The 23,760-nt window shown below is 18.4% G+C and overlaps 8 protein-coding genes across 8 annotated transcripts; 4 read left to right on the top strand and 4 right to left on the bottom strand.

Moving 5' to 3' along the window:
* Positions 1 to 3,591: 3,591 nt before the first annotated feature.
* SRAE_2000441100 (7TM GPCR, serpentine receptor class d (Srd) family-containing protein) lies at positions 3,592 to 4,698 on the top strand (the record flags this gene model as incomplete). The annotated part of the gene is made up of 3 exons (XM_024643279.1): positions 3,592 to 3,823; positions 4,023 to 4,617; positions 4,662 to 4,698. The coding sequence occupies 3 exons, from the start codon at positions 3,592 to 3,594 to the stop codon at positions 4,696 to 4,698; spliced, it is 864 nt and encodes a 287-aa protein (XP_024508964.1).
* Positions 4,699 to 6,400: 1,702 nt separating this feature from the next.
* SRAE_2000441000 (Succinyl-CoA:3-ketoacid coenzyme A transferase 2, mitochondrial) lies at positions 6,401 to 7,954 on the top strand (the record flags this gene model as incomplete). The annotated part of the gene is made up of 1 exon (XM_024643278.1): positions 6,401 to 7,954. The coding sequence occupies one exon, from the start codon at positions 6,401 to 6,403 to the stop codon at positions 7,952 to 7,954; it is 1,554 nt and encodes a 517-aa protein (XP_024508963.1).
* Positions 7,955 to 8,434: 480 nt separating this feature from the next.
* Positions 8,435 to 9,459, bottom strand: SRAE_2000440900 (LD29161p; the record flags this gene model as incomplete). Its single annotated transcript, XM_024643277.1, has 2 exons — positions 8,435 to 9,346; positions 9,391 to 9,459. 2 exons carry the CDS (start codon positions 9,457 to 9,459, stop codon positions 8,435 to 8,437), a joined length of 981 nt encoding a protein of 326 aa, XP_024508962.1.
* A 2,282-nt stretch (positions 9,460 to 11,741) lies between these two features.
* On the top strand, positions 11,742 to 13,147 carry SRAE_2000440800 (Nuclear hormone receptor, ligand-binding, core domain and Zinc finger, nuclear hormone receptor-type domain and Nuclear hormone receptor, ligand-binding domain-containing protein; the record flags this gene model as incomplete). Its single annotated transcript, XM_024643276.1, has 4 exons — positions 11,742 to 11,830; positions 11,904 to 11,914; positions 11,971 to 12,048; positions 12,096 to 13,147. 4 exons carry the CDS (start codon positions 11,742 to 11,744, stop codon positions 13,145 to 13,147), a joined length of 1,230 nt encoding a protein of 409 aa, XP_024508961.1.
* Positions 13,148 to 13,625: 478 nt separating this feature from the next.
* On the bottom strand, positions 13,626 to 14,976 carry SRAE_2000440700 (Astacin-like metalloendopeptidase; the record flags this gene model as incomplete). The annotated part of the gene is made up of 2 exons (XM_024643275.1): positions 13,626 to 14,753; positions 14,914 to 14,976. The coding sequence occupies 2 exons, from the start codon at positions 14,974 to 14,976 to the stop codon at positions 13,626 to 13,628; spliced, it is 1,191 nt and encodes a 396-aa protein (XP_024508960.1).
* Positions 14,977 to 15,342: 366 nt separating this feature from the next.
* SRAE_2000440600 (Exostosin-3) lies at positions 15,343 to 16,701 on the bottom strand (the record flags this gene model as incomplete). The annotated part of the gene is made up of 2 exons (XM_024643273.1): positions 15,343 to 15,636; positions 15,679 to 16,701. 2 exons carry the CDS (start codon positions 16,699 to 16,701, stop codon positions 15,343 to 15,345), a joined length of 1,317 nt encoding a protein of 438 aa, XP_024508959.1.
* A 1,988-nt stretch (positions 16,702 to 18,689) lies between these two features.
* On the bottom strand, positions 18,690 to 21,285 carry SRAE_2000440500 (Glycogen phosphorylase, muscle form; the record flags this gene model as incomplete). Its single annotated transcript, XM_024643272.1, has 3 exons — positions 18,690 to 20,253; positions 20,290 to 21,113; positions 21,169 to 21,285. The coding sequence occupies 3 exons, from the start codon at positions 21,283 to 21,285 to the stop codon at positions 18,690 to 18,692; spliced, it is 2,505 nt and encodes an 834-aa protein (XP_024508958.1).
* A 1,756-nt stretch (positions 21,286 to 23,041) lies between these two features.
* SRAE_2000440400 (MSP domain and PapD-like domain-containing protein) lies at positions 23,042 to 23,566 on the top strand (the record flags this gene model as incomplete). The annotated part of the gene is made up of 1 exon (XM_024643271.1): positions 23,042 to 23,566. One exon carries the CDS (start codon positions 23,042 to 23,044, stop codon positions 23,564 to 23,566), a length of 525 nt encoding a protein of 174 aa, XP_024508957.1.
* Between the last annotated feature and the right edge of the window lie 194 nt (positions 23,567 to 23,760).

Raw genomic sequence — 23,760 nt, 5'->3', positions numbered from 1 at the left:
AAAAAAGATATTTTAAGAAAAAAAATTATTTTTAATAAATAAATAAAATTTTATATATAAAGTAATATTATTTGATAACAAGAATTTCTTGCAATTTTAGTAATAATAACAGAAAAGAAAAATTTTATTAGATTGTACGTGTACTTTTACTTAATATATAATAATAAAAGATTTCCAGTAGATATATTTTTATAAAAACAAACAATAAATGACCAATAAGTACAACATTTTAGGTTAGATATAGGAGGAGATATGTATAATGCCATATGTGTAGATCTGTTAGCTTTTTATTTCATAGGTCAAAGTACTCAGATATATATATATATATATATCCTACATTATTATTAGTTTTACTGATTATTCAAACATTTTTTATTCTAATAAATGAGGTACCCTCTAACAAAACATAAAATTATTAAAAAGAAATTTGATATTAATATACTAAAATAACAACAAAAAAAAAGTAATAATATTTGTTAACTTTTTATTTCTTTTTTTTTGTTTAAAAGAATAGATTTATATATAAAACTGATTAAAAAGTTTTATTTAAAAAAAAAACAAATAGACTATTTTAACATTCAATTGTGACAAATGGTAAAAGAATATTAAGTATTAAAAATATAATATAAACCAAAGACGGCATGATCAAAAAGATTAAAAGAAAATGTTAATGACATATAGTAAATCAAAAGGATAACCTTTAAAATAGTATATAGTATATATTTTATGTAAATTTGGTAATAAAAAATATTATATAATTTAAAAAAAAAAGATTTAAAATTTAAAAATATGAATAAAAATAATATATTTAAATTAAGTCAATCATTGTTTTTTTTTCCTATTATTAATATATATAAATAGATATATGAGACATATATTATTTTATTGTAAAATATACTTTATATAAAAATATCTTTTGTATATAAAATATAATAAAATATATTATTTTTGGCCATTATAATATATGTACATTTTAGTTAAATTATCTAATATAAAGTGTCATAAAAGTATGTCCCTATTTAATACTTGTATTGTTTATTATTTTAATACTAACAATAAATGGCATAATAATAAGAAGTTTACTATAATAAGGTAATAATTAAAGTTTAGATGAATAATAAATATGAAATGACAGTATGGGGACAGATGATGATTGAAATTTTTATGAGTTGTAGTAGTATATTTTGGTTTTTCATTTTACTCTTTTAAATTGTTTTATTTCTTTAAAGATATATTAAATTAAAGAAGGAAATTACAAGAAAATAAATTATGTGAAAAGACAATTTTAATTAGTTAATGTAACGTTAAGTTCTTATATTATAAATTGAAATAAAAAGTTTTTAAATAAATCAACCTAATTTTTAAAATAAAAAAAACTGTTTTAATATAAAGTGAAATTATATTATAGTATAAAAGTATAAATTTATATTGGTTAATAAATATATAAATGCCTGGTTTTTACCATCAACAGATGTTTAGGAAAATGTTATATTTCATTAATCTTCTTTACTCTCTTTAGTTAATATATTTTTCTTGTATATTTAACTGTACACAAAAAAAAAGATAAAGTAAAAATAATATTTAAAAATAATAAATAAAAATTATAACAGTTTTATATTATATTTAAAAATTTAATGATCCATAAAAGTAAATACTTTTAATATAATATATTATTAAAAAAGAAAACTTATTTGATAGTTTACAGATGTATTTAAATTATTGAAGCATTATATATAGATAAATTATATATTAACCTTGTATTTAATTAATCAACCCTCTGGCCTTGATAGATACTTAAACAAGTCTTAAAATATATCTTATTCTATTATATAGAAAATCTTTACATTTCCATAAAAATAAAATAATAATTTTAACAAAATTTTTAAAAAGTAAAAACAATTGAAAAATAATATATTTATATTCATAAAATAATACTTGAATATTATTAAAAGATTTTATTATTATCAAAAATATAAATAACAAAATATTAAAGTAAAAAAAAAAAAATATTTTTAAAAAATGAAAAAACTCCTATGAAGGTTAAAATATTTATATTTATTTTCTATTCTTATATATATTGATAACAATAATATTATAATGTTTAATCACATTTCTAATAACCTTTTACAAAATATCATTTTATTATGTTGATCAGTTAATGTGATATATCTATAAGATACTACTAATTTATATATAATTTTTCTAACCTTAATATATAAATATTTTAAAAATATTAATATTTTATTATTAAAAGATAATAAGTGCTTTGTTAAGATGTTTACAAAAAAATAAATATGTATTTTATTTCACTAAAAGAGTAACATATTGTTTGAGAAAAATTTTTTGGTCAAAAAATTTATAATATTATAAAATATTTTATATTATTATATTTAATTTAAAAATAAAAATGAAACACCTGTTTTTTTTTGTATACTTTTATTAAAAAATTTTAACAATTATTTATTTTAATTAAAAATGAATATTTTTGAGGGCAATAATTTGATAATAAAAATATTTTTATTTCAATACAAAAAAAAATTATCATTGTGTTTAAGAAAATAAATATATTTTAGATTATAAAAAAAAATTCAACTTCTTTAAGTAACACATGTGAATTTAAATAAAATATTATCATTTATCAAATCATTGTTTTTGTAAAGGTAATCTATTGTGATAATAAAATATATTTTCTTGTCAAAATTGAACTAAAAAATAAGATTGATTTATGTTTTATTTTATTAATAAATCTAAAAAAAAAAAAATTCTAGTGTAATTTTTTTTAATTACCTGTTAAAAGTTTAAATTATTATAAAAAGTTTAGTTGACCTTTAGAATTTTTAATTTATTATATTAGAAACATTATTTTTAATATACTGTATCTTTAAATTTTAAAAAATACATTTATAATATAATAAAATATGTTATAAATATTTAAGATTTTATAATCTTAACTAAAATATATAATTGAATTTAATTTTGCAAAACATTTAATTTTTTTTTTTTTGATAAAATTTTATATTCTAATTTTATTTGAAATTTATTAACAATATTTAAAATTTTCTAATACTTTATTTGTAATTGATATTTGAAAAAAAAATAATTACTCACATTTTAACTTGTAAACAGATTTGTCTTCTGAGATAATTCTTACTTTTATACATGTTTGTTAGTATAAAAATATTAAAATAAATGAAAACATTTTTCTTAATACATTTAATATATGTTTTAGACATTTTAAAATATATTAAAAACATATTTACATGGTTAAAAAAGATTTTTTTTTTCAAATAATTATTTTCTATATATATAATTCTTTTGTAATAATTCATAAATTTTTTTTTTCTTATTCTTAAAAAATATAAAAATTTTTCATAGATATGTGTATTAATAATAAAAAAAAATATGATGAGCAAAAAAAAAAATAATATTTATGAAGTATAAAAAAGGCGTATAAAAAAAGTAAAAAATAATGTTTTTTTTGTTAAAAAAATTTATAAACTAATAAAATAAAAAAAATCAAATTTATTATATAATTAAAATATTATAAGAAAAAGTATAATGAATACTTTATTTATGGGACACAATTATTTAATGACTATAAGAAGATTATTATCAATAAATGATCTTATTGGAACTATTTTGGGAGGTGCAGTTAACTCATTACTTTTATTTATTTTATATAAAATGGAAAAACATGAAATAAATAATTATAAAAGAATACTTTATTTAGTAACAATTACTGATCTTTTATTAGCATTATCAAATTCAATTGTAATGATGTCAATGGAAACTTATAATGGTTATATAATAATTTTTACTGAAGGTATATCATTTTTAATACCAAATAAAGTATGGAATTATGCTTGTATTTTTTTTCATATGACACTTTTTCAATTAAGTTTTTGTAATATTTGTATTACTTTTTTTTATAGATATTTAATTATAATACGGTAAGTATTCTTTTTGTAGAATATTTTTTTTTAATATATATTTTTTAAGTAATTATAAAATAAAAAATGTAGAATTAACTTTAGTTATACTTTCATTAATTATATGGCATGCTATATCATTGATAGTTTTAAGTTTCTGTATAATACCATCAGATGATCCAAGTTATAAACATATAATAAAATTAATTGAAGAGTCATATAAATATGAACTTATAGAATATGGTAGAGAAGTAATTATTTTAAATATATTTTTAATATATGGTTTAATTTATAATGTATATCTTTTCTTAGTTAGCTTTATAGCTGTTATTATAATTTATTACTCATATTATAAAATAAGAAAAGAATTAAAATCACAAAAAAATTCAATGTCTCCTAAATCTATATCATTACAAAATCAATTAAATTTAGTAATGTTTTGTCATGCTTTAGTTCCAATGTTTTTATCTTTTACACCAATATTAATTTTTGAAGCATCTGATTATTTTCAATTTAATATTAAAGGATTAGGAACACTTTTATTTTTTTCAATTGAATGGGTACCTTTTATAAGTGGATTGATTAGTTTAACAATGATTAATGCATGCAGAAGAAAATTTTTAAAAATGATTAATTTTAGAAGTAGTATGCAATCTTCACATGTTATTCCAGCACAACAAAATTATAGGTTAGTTTATTGAAGATTCATTAAAATTGTTTTCTTTTTTTTAGACATAGTAATATTCGTATATCATCTTATGTAGAATAAAAATAAATAAAATTATTGAAGTGTAATAATTATGAAAAATATATTTCTTATTGTTATATATATTATTACTTAACATTTGATATTGAATAAAAAGTTATGATATTTTTAAATAATTCTATTGGCAATAATTTTTTTTATAAATAATTATTTATGTTACAAAAATTTGTTTTATCTTCTTCTTTTTATTTGATTTATTAGAAATAAAATTTTCTTAACTAGTTGAAGTGCAACAAAATTTATCTTTTACATTTATTAATTTCTAAGAAATTGTTAAAATATCAATTAATTATTACTATACTTTATAAACTAATGTATTATAGTTCTTTGATATCATAATAATACATACAAATTGAATCTTATCAGCATTGTAATACTAAGTATTAAACATACAAAATTAAGATCATAAAATAATACTTTAACTATTTTTGGTTTAATAGTCTTGTAATATATTAAATGATAATTTTTATTTTAATATTTATTTACTGTCAAGAACATTAATAATTTTGTCAATTGATATACAAAAAGAATTTATTGCTTTTAAAATACTTCCAAATTTGACAAATAAATTTTTTTTAATATAATAATATTAAATACAAGAATAATAAATTTAACAATTTCTTGGTATAAATTTTACAAAAAAATTTCTTATTCATCAATAATAAAAATTAATTAATGATCATTTATATTGATATGACAGAGAAAATATTACTCAATTTTTATAAGTATTGTACAATTATATTAATAATAAATTATTAGTTATTCAATTTTACCTATTTATAAATATTATTTTTAAAATTTATTTTTTTAAAATACAAAATTTTTTTTTCCCCTAAGACTTTTTATAAATATATCCCAAAAAAAAATATATATATTTTTTTAATTAAAAACAAATATATAATCAAATCGCAAGTAGTAACAAAATTTCCTAGAATTACATTATTTTTTATGTAAAATTCTCAAGGGTTTTATGGACTAACATTTACTTTAATTCAAATTGATATACTCTTTAAAAAGAAGAGATAAAGGTATTAAAAAAATACACAGTCATTGTATGATATTATTTATAGTGTTTTTAAAGTTTTATCCATAAGATTATCTTAATTTTTTTATTTTTTCCAAAAGATATAAATATTTTTTAAAAAATTATCACTTATCATTATACTATTAATTTTTATTCCTTATACATATTTAAATGATATCATTTATCATTTTTATCATTAATTATAAAAATTAAGTTTTTAAAATTTGTTTAGTAATCAATAGGTGTGAGTTATTTGATCACGTTTTTATTAAATTTTTACCAGAATTTTAAATTTTGTTTCATTATTTATATAAAGTAGAATTGTATATATTATAAAGAGTAATATAAATAAACAGGTTTAGTTTTGTTAAAATGTTTTTTGTCTTACGACGATTACTAAAACTTAAACAGCACTTATATTAAACTAGTTTCAAATTTGATTATGGCAAAAATGTTTTTTTTTTTTTTTTTATTAGTGCAATATTTAGTAATATAAAATTTTTTTAATTATAGTAAATATTATAAAAGTACTTTTAAAAAAAAATCTTATTTATATTTTTCTAATTTTATATATTATAAATCTAATAAAATTAAAATAGTTTTTTTTTTTCTTTTATTAAAATTTATTAAATAAAAATTTTTATTTTTAGTTAAATATTATTAATTAGATTTAAAAAAAGCATGTTTTATTATAAAAAAAAATTGTTTTCTCTTTCTGTTTTGTTTAATGGGCAAATAAGAAATTTTTCTATAGGAAGAAGATTAAACGCTCAATTTTATGATAATGCCAATGATGCAATTCATGATATAAAAGATGGATCAAAATTACTTGTTGGTGGTTTTGGATTATGTGGTATTCCTGAAAATTTAATTTCTGCACTTGTTAAAAAGGGTACTAAAAATTTGACGTGTGTTTCAAATACTGCTGGTACAGAAAAACATGGATTAGGAAGATTACTGGAGACTAAACAAATTAGTAAAATGATATCATCTTATGTTGGTGAAAATAAATTATTTATGAATCAATATATGAATGGTGAAATTGAACTTGAATTTACACCACAAGGTACATTAGCTGAAAAAATTAGAGCTGGTGGGGCAGGAATTCCGGCATTTTATACACCAACAGGTTTTGGTACACTTGTTCAAGAAGGTGGTGCACCTGTAAAATATTGTCATAATGAAAGAAATAAAATGATTAAAGGTAGTAAACCAAAAGAAACAAGAACATTTAATGGTATTAATTATGTTATGGAAGAAGCTATAACAGGAGATTTTTCATTAATTAAAGCTTGGAAAGCTGATAAATTAGGAAATATTATTTTTAGGCATACTGCTGGTAATTTTAATACTTCTATGTGTAAAGCATCTAAATGTACAATTGTTGAAGTTGAAGAAATTGTTGAAATTGGAGAATTAGATCCAAATCAAATTCATGTTCCATCAATTTACGTTAATAGAGTTATTCAAGGAAAAGATTATATTAAACCAATTGAAAGACCAATGTTTAAAGAATCACCTAATGATGCAAAAAATAAAAAAATTGTAGAAAGTGATAGTGAAAAAACTCGTAGAATTATTGCTTCTAGAGCAGCTTTAGAATTTAAAAATGGAATGTATGCTAATCTTGGTATTGGTATTCCAACATTATGTCCAAATTATATTCCATCAGGAATTACTGTTCATTTACAAACAGAAAACGGTGTTATTGGAGCTGGACCATATCCAGAACGTGGAAAAGAAGATCCTGATCTTATTAATGCTGGCAAAGAACCTATAACATTATTACCCGGTGCAGCTATTGTTTCATCTGATGAGGCTTTTGCAATGATAAGAGGATCTCATATTCAATTAACATTACTTGGAGGAATGCAAGTTTCAAAATATGGTGATCTAGCAAATTGGATGGTACCAGGAAAAATGGTTAAAGGTATGGGTGGAGCAATGGATCTTGTATCTGCTCCAGGTGCATGTGTTATTGTAACAATGGAACATGTTGATAAAGATGGAAATCCAAAAATTTTAGATGAATGTAATTTACCATTAACAGGAAAAAATTGTGTCTCTCGTCTCATTACAAATATGGCTGTATTTGATGTTTGTAAAAAAGATGGTTTAACATTAATTGAAATAAGAGATGACCTAACAGTTGAAGATATAAAAACAAATACTGGATGCACATTTAAAATTAGTAAAAATTTGAAACCAATGGGACAAAGTGTTTTGATACAATAATTCTTTCATTTATCCTTTTTTTTTTTAAATTATATATATCATTCAATTTTTCATTTTAAAGTTTGTAAACTATAAAAATAAATATACCATATGATTTTTTCTAATTTGATTTATTAAATTTTAAAATATTTATTTATTTAATTGCTTATTGAACATTTAATATATCAGAAGTAATTGTTTTTATTTAAAAAAAATTTTGTTTAATAATTAATATTTAAACATAAAAAAAAATTTATAAGTAATGATAAATATATAATATTTGTTTATACTTTTTTTTATTGAAAAAATATTTTATTATTAGAAAATATTTTTTACAATATTTATCGTATAATATATATATATATATATATTACAATTTAAATAAAATAAAAGTTATGATTGAAATTGTAGATATAATATTTTAGTATTAAATAAATTTGGTGTTATCTTCTTAAAAAAATTTTTTAAGATTAGATTTTTACATTTTTTATTTTTAAAAAATTAATAGCAGCTGCATTTTTTAATCAGTATGTCATTTATTATTTTAGTTTCAATGAATGATCCTTCTTTAAATATTGTAATATTTAATTCTCTAAATTGTGTAGGATAACAGCATCTTTTATGTTCTTTTTTACTTATTGAGTATAATCTGTAAATGGCATCTCCAACCAATGAATCTGATTTGTAACTATAGCATTTTCCATAACAATAATTTGTATTAATTTCTTTTGGACTTAAAATAAAGTTCCAACCAATTTCATCAAAATTTATTTTTAATAACCGTAAACAACATGAATTTTCTGAAGATTTTGATTGACATATATTTTCTACATTTCTTTTACTGCGTTCTTTTGTATCAATTGAATGAAATTTGAGGGAGGCAAAATTTAATAAATATGGAAAAGTTACATTTTGTTTATGAATTTTAATAAAAATTTCAATATTTTCTTCATTTAAATCAATTATTTTTGATAATAAATTAATATTTAACGGTATATTAATAGTACCATTTAATGGTAAATTTTTTTCAAATGTTACATTTCCAATACATTCCATTATTTCATTATCTTTTGTTGTTACATAAATATTACCAAAAAATTCTTCATCATGATCTGTATATGAGTAATAATCTAATTTTATAGATCCTTCTTTAAAAATATATGATCTTAAAATTTTTGGTATTTTAAAAAATATTATTGGAAACATAATTTTATTTGAAGGTATATCAAAAAAGGTAACAAATTTTTTATTTTCATCATGTTCATTAATTTTATCAATATGATTTTCATATTTTTTCCTCACACTTGATGATACATCAATTGGTAAAGGTTTCTTTAATTGAAAATGGTCAAGGATTGATTGTAAAATTTTTTGCCTAGCAAACATTTCATCAATGTCATTTGTTAATGATATCTTAAAAAATTAATAGTAATAATAAAATATTAAAATAAAAATACCTTTACAAAAGATAATAATGTAAAATATAGTAAAACTATATATAATAAACAATAAGAAATAATTATCATTATATTTAAAAATGTTATTTAGATTTTTAAAAAAATTATTTTATATTAAATATAATATAATAAATGCTTGTTTAAAAGGAGGTATGTATTTATAGAGATATTTCTTATAAAACTAAAAAGATATTTATGTTTAAAAATTTCATTTATCATTAGAAGAAAGGTGTAAAAATTGTATTTTAAAAATATTAATAGTAAATTTTTTTTTAACTTAAAAAAATTAATATAGCAATTTTTTCCTATTAATTATATCAAATATTATATAATTAAGTTTATTTTTTCTTAACACCAAAAATCGCATCATTGTTTCAATTCATTTAAAAGAAACTGGAAAAATAAATATTTTATGATGTTAAAAAATTTTTAAAAAATTAATTTGAAGAAAATAAATTAAAAAAAATTTTTTTATGTCATTTTAAGGGTATTTTGTATAAAATGTTTTTGTAAACAAAAATTTAATATTTTTATGATGTATTTTTAAATGTTTTGATTAATTTCATGTTTCAAGTACTGTTGAAAATTAAAATATTCTGGTAAAATATTAGTTTTTAAATTGAAATAACAAATTAATTTCATTCAAATATTTTTATTAGTTTTTTTATTATTTGGGGAAATTTTTATTAAATACCCAAAAATTACCATAATTTAAATAACAACTGTATTATTTTATTTATAAAAAATATTAAGTTTTTTTAATAAATTTAAAAAAAAAATTGCACCTAGTACAAGATATTATAAAGTAATTACTTTTTTTTATATTAAAAAACTAACTAAATTATTGTTTAAAACCTTTTTATTAAAGTATCTTAATTATGATAATAAATATAGTATATAAATAAATGTGTTGTTAATGTTTTGTACATTGTACTTTTTTAGTAGTTAAATCATAGATTGAAACTTTTAAACTAAAAAATATGTTTAAAAATTTTATTTTATATAATTATTCTTTAATAACAATTATATATAACCTTATTTTTTTGTCAAAAAAAAAAAGTTGAACATAAATAATTTCAAAATTGTAATTTTTATAGTACATATATTTTTTGGCATCATTAAAAGATTCTTATCATTACAAAATTAATATTTGAAATGTAAACACAACTGTTTATAAAAAATTTAAAAAAAAAATTTTAATATAATTATATTAATTAAATTTTTTTTTAATAATCAATATAATTATATAGTTTGATAATACTAAGAAGGAACTTTAAAAATACAAAGATTTAAAAAATAATAAACAATTTTACAAAATTAAAAATCAACAATCTTAATATAGATCTAGAATAATTATATCATTTATAATCTTCTACTGTAACTTATTAAATTTTTTCTATAAATACATATTTATTTTATCATTTCTTTAAAAAATATTATATTTAATTAATAATAAGCTTTACACAAAAAATCTTATTAAAACTATACACGTGTTTGTGGTGTTGATAAATATTTAATTACATTATATTAATTTAAATAATTAAATTTCTTTTATATTTTTAAAAATAATGATATACCAAAAATTTAACCATATTAAATCATTTTTATAAAAAACTAAAACTTTTTAATTTTTTTTAAAATTTTTCTATTAAAAATTACTTATTAATTGGTTTTTAAATAATTTAATACAATTGTTATAATTTTATTCTACAATAATGATTAAAAAAATTGTTTTTTTATTTTTTAAGCTATTTTTTTTATTATAAGATAATTTTTGAAAAAAATTTTATATTAATTTAGAATGTAATTATTAAATTTGATTTGTCAAAAACATATGTAAGTAATTTATTATAAAATTCTTTTAATATAATCATTCGTAATTTTGTTTAAAAAAATTATTATTTCATTTATTGTTTTAAATTTTTATTTATATAAATTTATCAACATGTTTTTAAAAATTAAAATGATTAAGATTTGTTTTTTGTTTATTTGATATATTAAATATAACTTAAAATTTAAATAAAAAAAGTAAAAGTAAAAGATAACTTTTCAATATCAATAAAATTATCATTAACATGTTTTAATTAAAAAAGCAATTATGATAAAATTAAAATTGATGATATTTATTAGAAATAATAGAAACTGTAAAGTAATTATAAAATATTTAATACTCTGCATTATTGATGTATATTATCTTAACATATATTTTACTACAGAAAAGTATACATAAAATTGTAAAATGCTTAACAATATATAACATTGTTTATTTTGTATAAGCAAATATAATCACAAGGTTTATAATTTTTTTTTATTGATCATAGTAATATAAATATCTATATTATATATTAACAATGATAACTAATAAGGTAAATAATATTGAGGAATGTTTAGTTTGTACTGCTGTAACAAATAGTGCACATTGTTCTGTTAATTCTTGTAGGTAAGTTTATTATTATCAATTTTAGATAATATTAATATTTTTTTTTATATTTTTTTATATTTTAATTTTATAGATCATGTTCTGGTAAATTATAAACATATATATATAAAAATAATATTAACTTTTTATTTATATTAAAGCTTTTTTTCGTAGAAGTGCACTAGGAAATTATATTTATAGATGTAGAAGAGGAAATAAACAATGTCAAATTAAACCAAGTATGATTAATAATATATAACAAATAATATAATATTTTTTTATTTAGAAGATAAATTATTTTGTAAATATTGTCGTTATGAAAAATGTAAAGCAGTTGGAATGATAATTAGAAAAAATAATAATAAAAATAGTCAAGAGATAATTTTAAATAAAATATCATCAAGTAATACACCACAAAATACAAATATAGAACCTTCAACTTCTAATAATGAACATTTACCTTCTTCAAAACCAATAACAGAAAGATATCAAATAGTAAAAAATCAACTAATATTTGATATACAAGAAACTAAAAATTTAATAAAAAAAATTTTTGAAAATAAGATGTATGGTTGTACACATATTGAAGGTTTTCAATTAACATGTCTTCAAAAAGTTATACAAGGAATAGAATATATGAAAAATAAATTAAATATTGGATCAAGAGAAGAAATATCAATACATACAAAGGTAGAATTTAAAAAATATTTACGTTTTTGGGAAAAATTTATAATATATTCTGCTGAAATGTTAATGCATATTCCTGATTTTGCCTCATTACCTAATGATGAAAAATTTGAAATTTATCGTAATTTTTATCCAATGGGATATATACTTTTTAGAGTATATTATTCAGTATTAATATTTTCAGTTAATAATGAAACAATGCTTATTGTTGATGAAAATATTGCTCATCCAATAGATAATTTTAATATAATTGATTTAAAAATGACTGATGTAATAGCTAAAAAATTTGATGATATGACAAAACCATTTACACAATTTCTTGATATTCATGTTTTTCAACCAATGAAATTACTTAAATTAGAAAATATAGAAATAGCCTATTTAATAATTCAAATGGTTTTTTCTAATGTGAATAATGAAAAATTATTTATTGAATCACGTCCTATTTTTGATAAAATACTTAAAGTAACCAATGATGAATTACATAATTATTATTATTATAATAAAAAAATTACAAATTATGCCTATCGTATAACAGAAATGACAAAATTACTTTCAACACTTAAAGAATATAGTATTCGTGAAAGAGAAATTATTTTAGTAGCAAAATGGTTAAATATATTTGATCTATCTGTTTTAGATAAATTTTAAATCATTAAATGTAATGAAAATAATTTTTCTTAATAAAATATTTTATATTAATAATTAATTACTTTAAATTTAAAAAAAAAAACTAACAAATTAAATATATGAACAAATAAATTAAAGTTAACTGTATAAAATTTCATAAAACAAATAAAAAAAAAAATACTTTAAAAAAATTAATTTGAATTATTTACCATTAAAAATAGTATTTAAATAAATTATTCATCATATTAATTTCTATTATAAAAAAATTTAGCATACAAATTTACACCATATATATGAAAATATAATGTGATATTAAGTTTAATTAACTGTTACAATCAAAAAAACTAGAACTTTAATCTTTATATTTAAACTTACAATATAGGTAAATTATAAAATATCCATTATTTTAAATTCAATATTCATAAAATTATATAAAATTCTTTGAAATTTACAAGAATATTTATAAATTTTATATAAAAAATAACATGTTTTTTTTTATTTAATTTTCCACCTGTTTGAAAGCAATTTTAAAACTATTTGAATTTGATTTTCCATTATAATTAATCATAACATAACGATTTTCTGATACAAAATCAAATTTTGTATAATTACCACAAAGACATAACCCTACTGCACCTTTATCTTTGCGATATTTTATTTCTAATCCCATTTTTTCAAAACATGGATTTTTTTCTTTTGTATTACTATGTTTAACATATATTTTTATTTTTGTACCAACTTTAGAAGTTATATGATATGTACAAGATATTTTTTTTGCAGCTTTAACATAATGTAATTTTTTAGTAGCATATAATCCTGATCTTCCACATTTTTTACTATTTGAGTATACTTTTTTACATACTTTACTTTTTGTATAACCATTTGGACATTTACATTTTTTACAATCATTAGGATTAGCATAACCATTATTATAACAATTTAATTTTTTCTTACTTGAACACTTTTTATCACAATAATAATAATTTAATAGTTTAACATCATTAAAACTTAAATAGTATCTTTGTCCAATCATATAATTATAAGGATGTAAAGTTTTAGATGAAGAAATTACTTTACTACCAATAGTCATAAATTTTCTACCTTCATGCATCAATGATCCATAACCATATGAAGTATTATATGTTAAGACATTTGTTTGAGGATTTTTATGAAATATTTCATATTCAAAAAATTCAAAATTTTTACGATTAATATTGATATAATCACCTCTATCAGGACGATTATGTGTGTAAATAAGACCTAAAGCATGACCAACAAGATTTAATATACATCCAAATGTTCGACTACACTTTGAATTAAACATTATTGGTTGACTCATATTTTTAACTGTTGGACCAACAGATACTCTACTTTCAGTATCTAATATAAATAAAAATCCTTCTGATACAAAAATATCACGTTTTTCTTTAAAAGTGATGCATGTTTCTTTTTTAATATATTGAAGTACTCTTTTTATAACTCTGCTATTAGTTCCAGGATTAATATAATAATTTATTGGTAAACTTAATTTTACATCATCCATATTTTTTATTGCACGTTTAAATCTATCTTTTGTCTGTTCATTTTTTAATAAATTATCTCTTATATCAGATTTCTCAGATATACACTAAAATATAATAAAATATTGGTAAAGTTAAAATATATAAAATTAAAGATTAAATTATTATTGATTATTTTTAAGATATCAATAATCTAATATTAATTATAATATAATAAAAAAAATTTATTTTAATTTATTTTTATTTTTAGGATAATAATAAACTTACATTATGAATGAAGAATAAAAAAACATAAAAAAAGGTTAAAGTAGAAAATAACCTATCCAACATTGAATTATTTTTTTTAACTATTTTAATCAAAATTATCACATTTATACTATTAGTATTGTCAAATATTAATTAATTTTAGTAAAATAATTGTTTAATGAATCAAATAATGTTTTATTTACTTTTCATATTTTATTTTAACTATTTTTTTTAATTACACTTTTCTTTCAAATTGGCAAATAAATAGTTAATAATTTTAATTTAATTTTCAAAATAAAAAATATTCATGATATTATAAAAAAAATTCTTATCAATGATTTATTTAAAATTATTAAAAAAGTACATGTACCAAGTAAAATAATTTATTTTATTATAATTTTAATTAAAAAAAAATGAGTTAATAATATATATATACTGTCAAGATATAAATTAATATACACTAACAAAATACTGATTTTCAATCATAGGATTTATTCCATATAAATTAGAAAATATATTTAAACAATTTGTCCGTGTACTTAAATGATCTTTTCTAAAAAATAATCCTTTATGATAACATTTTCGACATCTACTTAAATCTATTCCTTTAGTAAATAATATATTTGGTTTATTTGAAAAAATACTAACCATAAAATTAAATGCAATATCATCACAATTCATTGTTTCATCAACAATATCTCTTATTTTTTTAGACATTTTATATGAATAATTATATATATAATTCTAAAAAATTAAACATTAATTTTTTAAAAAATTTAAACAAACTTTATGAACAAGTGATAATCCTAGTAATATTAAATCATATGATTCTTTTTTTTCAAGAAAATATGTAATATTTGTTCCTTTTCCTGTTAATCTAGGATAATATCCAATAATTATATTTTTATTCATCTTCCATAGATCAAAACTTTTGTTTAAAAGTTTTTTTGTTATTCTAATATCATCATCTAAAAAAAATATACATTCTGTTTTGATAATATCATATGGTAAATATCTATTATTCATTGAATTTTTTTTTGTTTTTATAAAAAAAACAGGAACATTGCTTTTATTCCATTTTTCTTTTTTAGGAATATTTGTTGTATTTTGATCATTCCATACAATTATTACTTTATCAACATATGAAATATTATCATATTGTATTAATGATAAATTAACTTCACGATCTCTTTGATATGCTAAAGTTATAACTGTATATTTATCAGTTATTAATTCTTTTTTTAAACGTTCATGTTTAAATAAATTTTCATCTTCTTTATATAATGGTATTGCTTCAATTGTTTTTTTAATATTTATTCCTGTATATAATACTTCCAAATAATAAACAATATTAAATGCTATAGAAGATACCATAATAAAATTCCATACAATTAATCTTTTTCCATACTCTTTCATTTCATCAATATCAGATATTGGTACATCAATATTAAATAAATATTTTTTATTATAAAAATGTATACTTTTAAGAGAAATTAAAGCTTTATTCCATTTATGATCATTATCAATTAATGGTAATAAATTTAACCATTCTTCATTTATTAATGGTACACATTTTAAAGCTATTAATAATACCACTAATTCTTCAAAATTTTCTGTTACTTTTAAAATATAACAAAAATTATTATATATTTTTATTAAATTTTTAATTTCAAGTTCTTCTAATTTCTTATTTCTTTCTTTTTGATTAATTTCTAAAATATTTTTTTTTAAAAATAAAGATTTACCTATTATTTTTCCAAATTTTTTTATAATTATCATTTCAATATGTTCATCAAAAATATTATCCATCTTATATATGAAAATAATATTATTATTTAATATATTATTATATTTATTACCAATAAAAATTTCAAAACAATTATTATTATTTAAAGTATACATATTTTCTTGTAAATATAAAATTTCTTCTGATAAATTTTTAAGCAACAAATCATTAATATTTTTTTCTAATTTTATTGTAAAACTAAAACTATTACAATTGTTGTCTACTTTTGGTATATTAATTATATTGTTATCTGATGATAAAAGTTTTACATGTTGAATGTTATTCTTTAATTTAATATATGTATAATTATTGCAAAATATTATATATTGAATGATTATAAAAATTACAAAAAGTAATAATAGAATAATAGGTGAATTTTTATTCATTATATAATAATATTAAATTTAATAATATAAAATATATAAAAATACTTTTTTTAATTACACTTATCTGTGCATGTATTGTTATATATTAATAATACTAGGAAATTTTGTCTTCAAATAGTGTTAGTATTGGCTCAAAGTTTTGTATGTTTTATTTGGTACATTTATAAATATTAAATTTAAAAAAAATTGATTTTTACTTTTGTCCTATTATTCAATTTTTATAAATATTCCACTATAATTTTATCTTTTTTTTTCTCAATTAAATGTAATTTCTAATGAAAAAAAAAATACCACTTGAAAAGTTTATAATTTTAAAATATATTAATAAGAAAATAATTTTCTACAAGCATTAAAAAAAACCTTATTGTTAATCTTTAAGTAAAAATTGCATTTAAAATTTACATAAATTAATTTACCACTTTCATTTCGTTAAGAACTCTTTTCTTCATTTCATCCTTCTTTATTATTTTAACATTTATCTCTGATAAATAGTAAGTTTTCATATCCTATAATAATTTTTAAAATAAATATTTTTTTCCTTGTTCTTCTGCTTACAGAAAAAATTTTTTTGAAGTACCTCGGTGTTTCTTATTCTTCTATTAAACACTTTTTCAAATTATATAGAAAAAACATCATGAAACATAAAGAAGTTATTACCATCTTGTTAACTTATAAGAAGACTTAATGAATTAATTTAATTTAAAAAAAAAGTTTTTTTTTAATAAAATATAATGAAAAAATCTTCTAGCAATAAGTTTTTTTTTTATCTTATCAAATACTTTATCAAATGCCTTGTTATTATTTGTTATAAATTTTTATTTTAAATTTTTACAAAAGTAATTATTTTTTTGGTAATTTGTCTTTAAGTTACTTATTTAAAATTACCATAATTGTTTAAAAATAAATATCTTAAATTGCTTTTAAATTTTTAAACAATATTTCTAATTTTTTTTATTGTTAAATTTAAAAAAATTAATTGATCAAAGATGTTTTTAATAATTTATTTTAAAATTTGTCCTATTAATACTTTTAGTAATTTATTTCAGATACATAACTTGAGTAAAATATTAATTATTTTAATTAGAACTTTACTTATATAAGAATATTATAATATAATAAAAAATAATTAAGTTATCTTAAATTTACATCTTTGGTTTTCTTTTTTAAAATCAATACAATATTTTAGGTAATACAAAAAATCTTTAAAAAAATATACTTTAAAAATAATTATTTAAAGTAATCAATTTTCCAGAAGTAAAAAAATTATGAAATTTCAGTCTGATTTTTCTCTTTATATATTCTTAATTTGTGATCACTTTCTTTATTATAAATGGAAAAAAACTCTCACGATTAAATAAAAGTACAAACAACATTGTAAAAAATCATATCATATAACTTTTGACATAAAAATATTTTTAAACTTTATAATAAAATTAGAAAATTAAAATATTTATTTTGATAGTTATGTTATGACAAATTTAAAAAAGACATATTTTATTTCCGTAAGACATTATTTAATTAGTTTTCATCAATTTTTATAAAGTTTCTAATAAAATAGAAAAGTACCAATAACTTTACTACTATCATTTATAAACTAAAGAATTGAAGAATAGTAAATTTTTAATTTATGAAACAAGTTTTGGTTCATATGGACGAGGTAAATCTGATATTCCTTCTTTTATTCCCCAAATATCTTTTGCATATTCAGAAATTGTTCTATCAGTTGAAAATTTTCCTGAAGAAGCAATATTGTAGAGTGCCATTTGTGCCCATCTATCTGTTTCTTTGTATGCTTCACTAACTTTATCCTGACAATTTATGTAACTTTCATAATCTGCACAAACTAAAAATCGATCATTATACTTAAGACTATCAGAAATATCTTTTAACAAATTTGGTTCATCTGGAGTAAAGAATCCACTTTCAATTTGATAAATAATTTGTTTTAATTCTGGAATTTTATTAATATAATCCAATGGGTTATATCCTTTACATTGAAGTTCTTCAACTTCTTTAACAGTCATTCCAAAAATAAATATATTTTCATTATTCATCTCTTCCGCCATCTCTACATTAGCACCATCTAATGTACCAATAGTTAAAGCTCCATTAAGCATAAATTTCATATTTCCAGTTCCAGAAGCTTCAGTACCAGCAGTAGAAATTTGTTCAGATAAATCAGCAGCTGGTATAATTTTCTCTGCCATAGAAACACGATAATTTTCAAGGAAGACAACTTTTAATTTATCATCTATAATTGGATCATTGTTAACAATATTTCCAACAGAATTAATTAATTTTATAATTTGTTTAGCCATATGATATCCTGGTGCTGCTTTACCACCAAACATAATCGTACGTTTTGTAATTTTTCTATTTGGATTTGCTTTAATACGATTGTAAAGAGTGATTACATGAAGAATATTTAGTAATTGTCTTTTATATTCATGAATTCTTTTAACATGAACATCAAACATAGATGAAGGATCAATAGTTATATTATATTCTCTTTTTAACCATTCAACGACACGTTGTTTGTTATCATATTTAATATTCATAATTGAATTTAAGAAACTAACATCATTAATATATATTTTAAGTTTTTGTAATTCATCTAAATTTTTAATCCAACCATCTCCAATTTTTTCAGTTATTAATTCAGCTAATCCTGGATTTGATAAAAGAAGCCATCTTCTTGGTGTTATTCCATTTGTTTTATTTTGAAATTTTTCAGGGAAAAAGTCATAGAAATCTCTAAATGTTTGACTCTTTAATAATTCAGAATGTAATGCTGCAACACCATTAATAGTATGTGAAGCAACAATACAAAGATGAGCCATATTTATTCTTTTTGGATGTGTTCCATCAGGTTCTTCAACAATTGACATTCGTCTCATACGATCAAAATCACCTGGATATTTTTGTGCAACTTCATCCATAAATTTTTGATTAATTTCATAAATAATTTCTAAATGTCTTGGAAGTAAATATTCAAGTAAACTAACATCCCAACGTTCAAGAGCTTCAGGAAGAAGTGTATGATTTGTGTATGCATAAGTTTTTACACAAATATTCCAAGCTTCTTTCATTCCAAGATTTTCAATATCAACAAGAATTCTTATTAATTCTGGTATACCAATTGCTGGATGAGTATCATTAAGTTGAATAGCAACTTTATCAGCAAAATGACTAAAATCAACACGAACTTCATTACGTACACCATACTTAGAATTTTTATAACGACGAATGATGTCCTGTAATGACGCTGCTACTAGAAAATATTGTTGTTTGAGGCGTAATTCTTTTCCACATGATTTACTATCTGTTGGATATAGAACACGAGTAATATTTTCAGAAACATTTCTATCTAGTACAGCTTGAAGATAATCTCCATCATTAAAAAATTTTAAATGAAAATGATTTTCAGCTTTTGCCGACCAGAGACGTAGAGTATTAACAACATTATTAGAATATCCTGGTACTGGTGTATCATATGGTAAAGCAAAAACAATATGAGTATCAACCCAATCAGATTTTCCTCGTGAATTTTTAACAACTCTTCCATAAAAATTAACAGGAATCATATATTCTGGTCTAGCTTTTTCCCATAAATTTTCATATCTAAGCCAATCATCAGGTTCTTCTACTTGCCATCCATCTTGAATTACTTGTTTAAATATACCATATTCATATCTTAATCCATATCCACATGCTGGAATACCTAAAGTTGCCATAGAATCAAGAAAACATGCAGCTAATCTTCCTAAACCACCATTTCCTAAACCAGCATCTTCTTCAATATCTTCTAATTCTTCAATATCTAATCCTAATTGGTAAAGTGCTTCATCACATGCTGTTTTAACACCAAGATTTATCATAGTATTAGAAAGTGTTCTTCCCATATAAAATTCTAATGATAAATAATAAACTCTTTTTGGATCTTTTTCATAATAATATTGTTGTGTACGTATCCATCTTGAAACAAGGTGATCTCTAACAGTTAAAGCAAGTGCACTATAATAGTCTCTTTTAGTAGCAACATTTCTGTCCTAAAAATTGATTTTAAAATATTTTTTTTTTATTAAAAAAATATATATAACTTACTTTTATAAGAGAAAAATGAAGATGTCTATTGAAAGCATTTTTAATATTACCAACATTTTCTACCTCAGCAACACCATGAACTGATATTTGTCTTCGTTTCTCGTAATCACTATACATTTTTTTGTATAATATATTAAATTATAGTAATGTTTATGATAAAAAAGAGTGAAATATTTAAATAAATAAAACAATGACAAATGAAGTGTTTCTTTAAATTTATACAATGATTTTATATTGTCTTGTTTTTTTTTTTTTGATAAAGCAATCAACTTTTAATTCATATAAAAATAGCATTTTAAAACGTTTATAAAGACAATTTTATATCAAACACTAACAGCTTTCTATCACATATTAGCTATTTAGAATTATAATAATAGCTTAGATAATTTTAACATACGCAAGTATAAGGTTTATAAACTCTTCAATAACTTCTTTCTCTACCACATTAAATAATTTATTAAATTAGAAATATAAACTTATAACAATAAAAAAAAATATATTTATATAAAAAAAATTTTATACAAGTATTAATTTTTGATCAATTGTCAAATAAATTATTTGTTTTAGTTTTTTATTTGATATAATTATATTTTATGTGAAATGACTTTTTTGTTTACTGTCATTTTAATTTTGAAAAATATTTTTTTTGCTAAAAAATATTAAATATTATGAAGAAATGCTTAATAAACTTTTTTGAACAATGATTTTTTTTTCACTATATACACATTAAAATGATTTAGATAAAATAATACTTTTCTTATTTGTTTAAATATGTTATTTGCATTAACTTATTATAAAAAATATCATTTTTAAAATTGTTAATAGATTATTATAAAAATTCAAAATTGTTTATATATGGAACAATTATTAATGGTCATTTTATTATTGATAAATTGTTTCCTGGATATTTATATGTATTAAAATTGGAAACTTTTTAAAATATCAATATACTTATTCAAATATTTTTTATGTTTTTGAAATAGTGCATTGAACTAAAAAATAAAGTTGTTTTAAATGTTGAAAATTAATGTATTCAAATGATATTAAAATTCATGTTTCAAAATTTTACCAATTGTTAATATTTTGTCTAAAAACACCAAGTATCAGTTTTAAAAAAGGATAAAAAATGTTTTATTAAAATAATCTTATTTGTCAAGTTATAAAAAAAATGATTGCTTCATTTGTTAAGTATGAGTCATAATTTTCACTCAATATATGTTAAAAAGTTGTTTTAATAAAATATATTTCTTGGGCAATTTAATTTAATTTATTAATTTATAAAGTATTATTCAAATTTTATAGAATAAGAAAAAAATATTTATATCAATATCAAAATATATTTATAATATAATTTATTATGACAAATTATATATCTTATAAATAACTTATTTGTACTTTTCTTTAAAAACTATTAAATAAACTCTTCATTTTTATAAAACTTAATATTAGATATTTATAAACTATTAAGTATAAATATTAATATTTATTAAGCTATTTAAGATGTTAAACTTTTTTTTTTATTTATTAGAAAGTTAATTAACTTTTTAATTTAAAAGTTTTTAAATTAGTTATATTCAGAAAAAAAAAAAATTTTATGTTAGTTGTTCATTAATATTTATTCCCTTATTTTTTTTCATTACAAATCTTATTCATTTAAATGAGTATATTTATTATTACATAAAAATTATTACATATAAATAGACAATTTCAATAATATATATTGATAAAAAAAATTTAAATATTAAAAATTTAAATGACACATTATAGATCAACAATTTATATTAAAATTTTAATCTTTATTATTTTAATAAAATACAATTTTTGGTTTATTTTATATCTACAATTTTTTTAATTGTATATTTTTAACATTAATATGAAAGAATTTCCATTAGAATTAAATTTAAAAAAATCTATAACATTTGCTTCTAGTGGAAATGCATCTGAAAATCATGTTGTTGAATTAAAATTGAAAAATACTACTAAAGAGAAACAGGCTGTTAAAGTAAAATGTACAAGTAATGATTTATTTAAAATTGCACCTCCAGTTTCTGTAATTAAAGCTGGTGAATCATTATCAGTAACATTAACATATAATGGTAATAAACCTTATCCTGATGATAATAAACATTATTTTGTTATTTATTCACTCACTGCAACAACTGATGAAGCTCCAAGAAAGTTATTTTCAAATGATAAAGATAAAAAAACAGAAAATATCAGATTATTTGTATTCTTCAAAAAAGATGATGGTGATGAAAAAGATACCAACAAAAAAGATGAAAATAAGGATGAAAAGAAGGATGATAAAAAGGATGATAAAAAGGAGGAAGAAAAAGATGATAAAAAAGAAGACAAAAAAGAAGACAAAAAGGAAGATAAAAAGGAAGATAAAAAATAATTCAATATTCAAAGTATATAGTATAACTAGTTTTATCAATAACTGTACTTTTTCATTCAAATATTTTTGGTATTATTTAATATTAATTTACCAAGACTAATTATATAATTTTTTTTTAAAAAAAATGAATAAATATTTATTAAACTATCATTGATATCATTAATTTATTTAGGTTAAAAAATTATCCATATATT

The sequence above is a fragment of the Strongyloides ratti genome (genome assembly GCF_001040885.1).
Source record: "Strongyloides ratti genome assembly S_ratti_ED321, chromosome : 2".
NCBI classification, from domain to species: Eukaryota; Metazoa; Nematoda; class Chromadorea; order Rhabditida; family Strongyloididae; genus Strongyloides; species Strongyloides ratti.
Note: the sequence above shows the minus strand (reverse complement) of the source record. Positions and strands in the feature narration are given on the sequence as shown.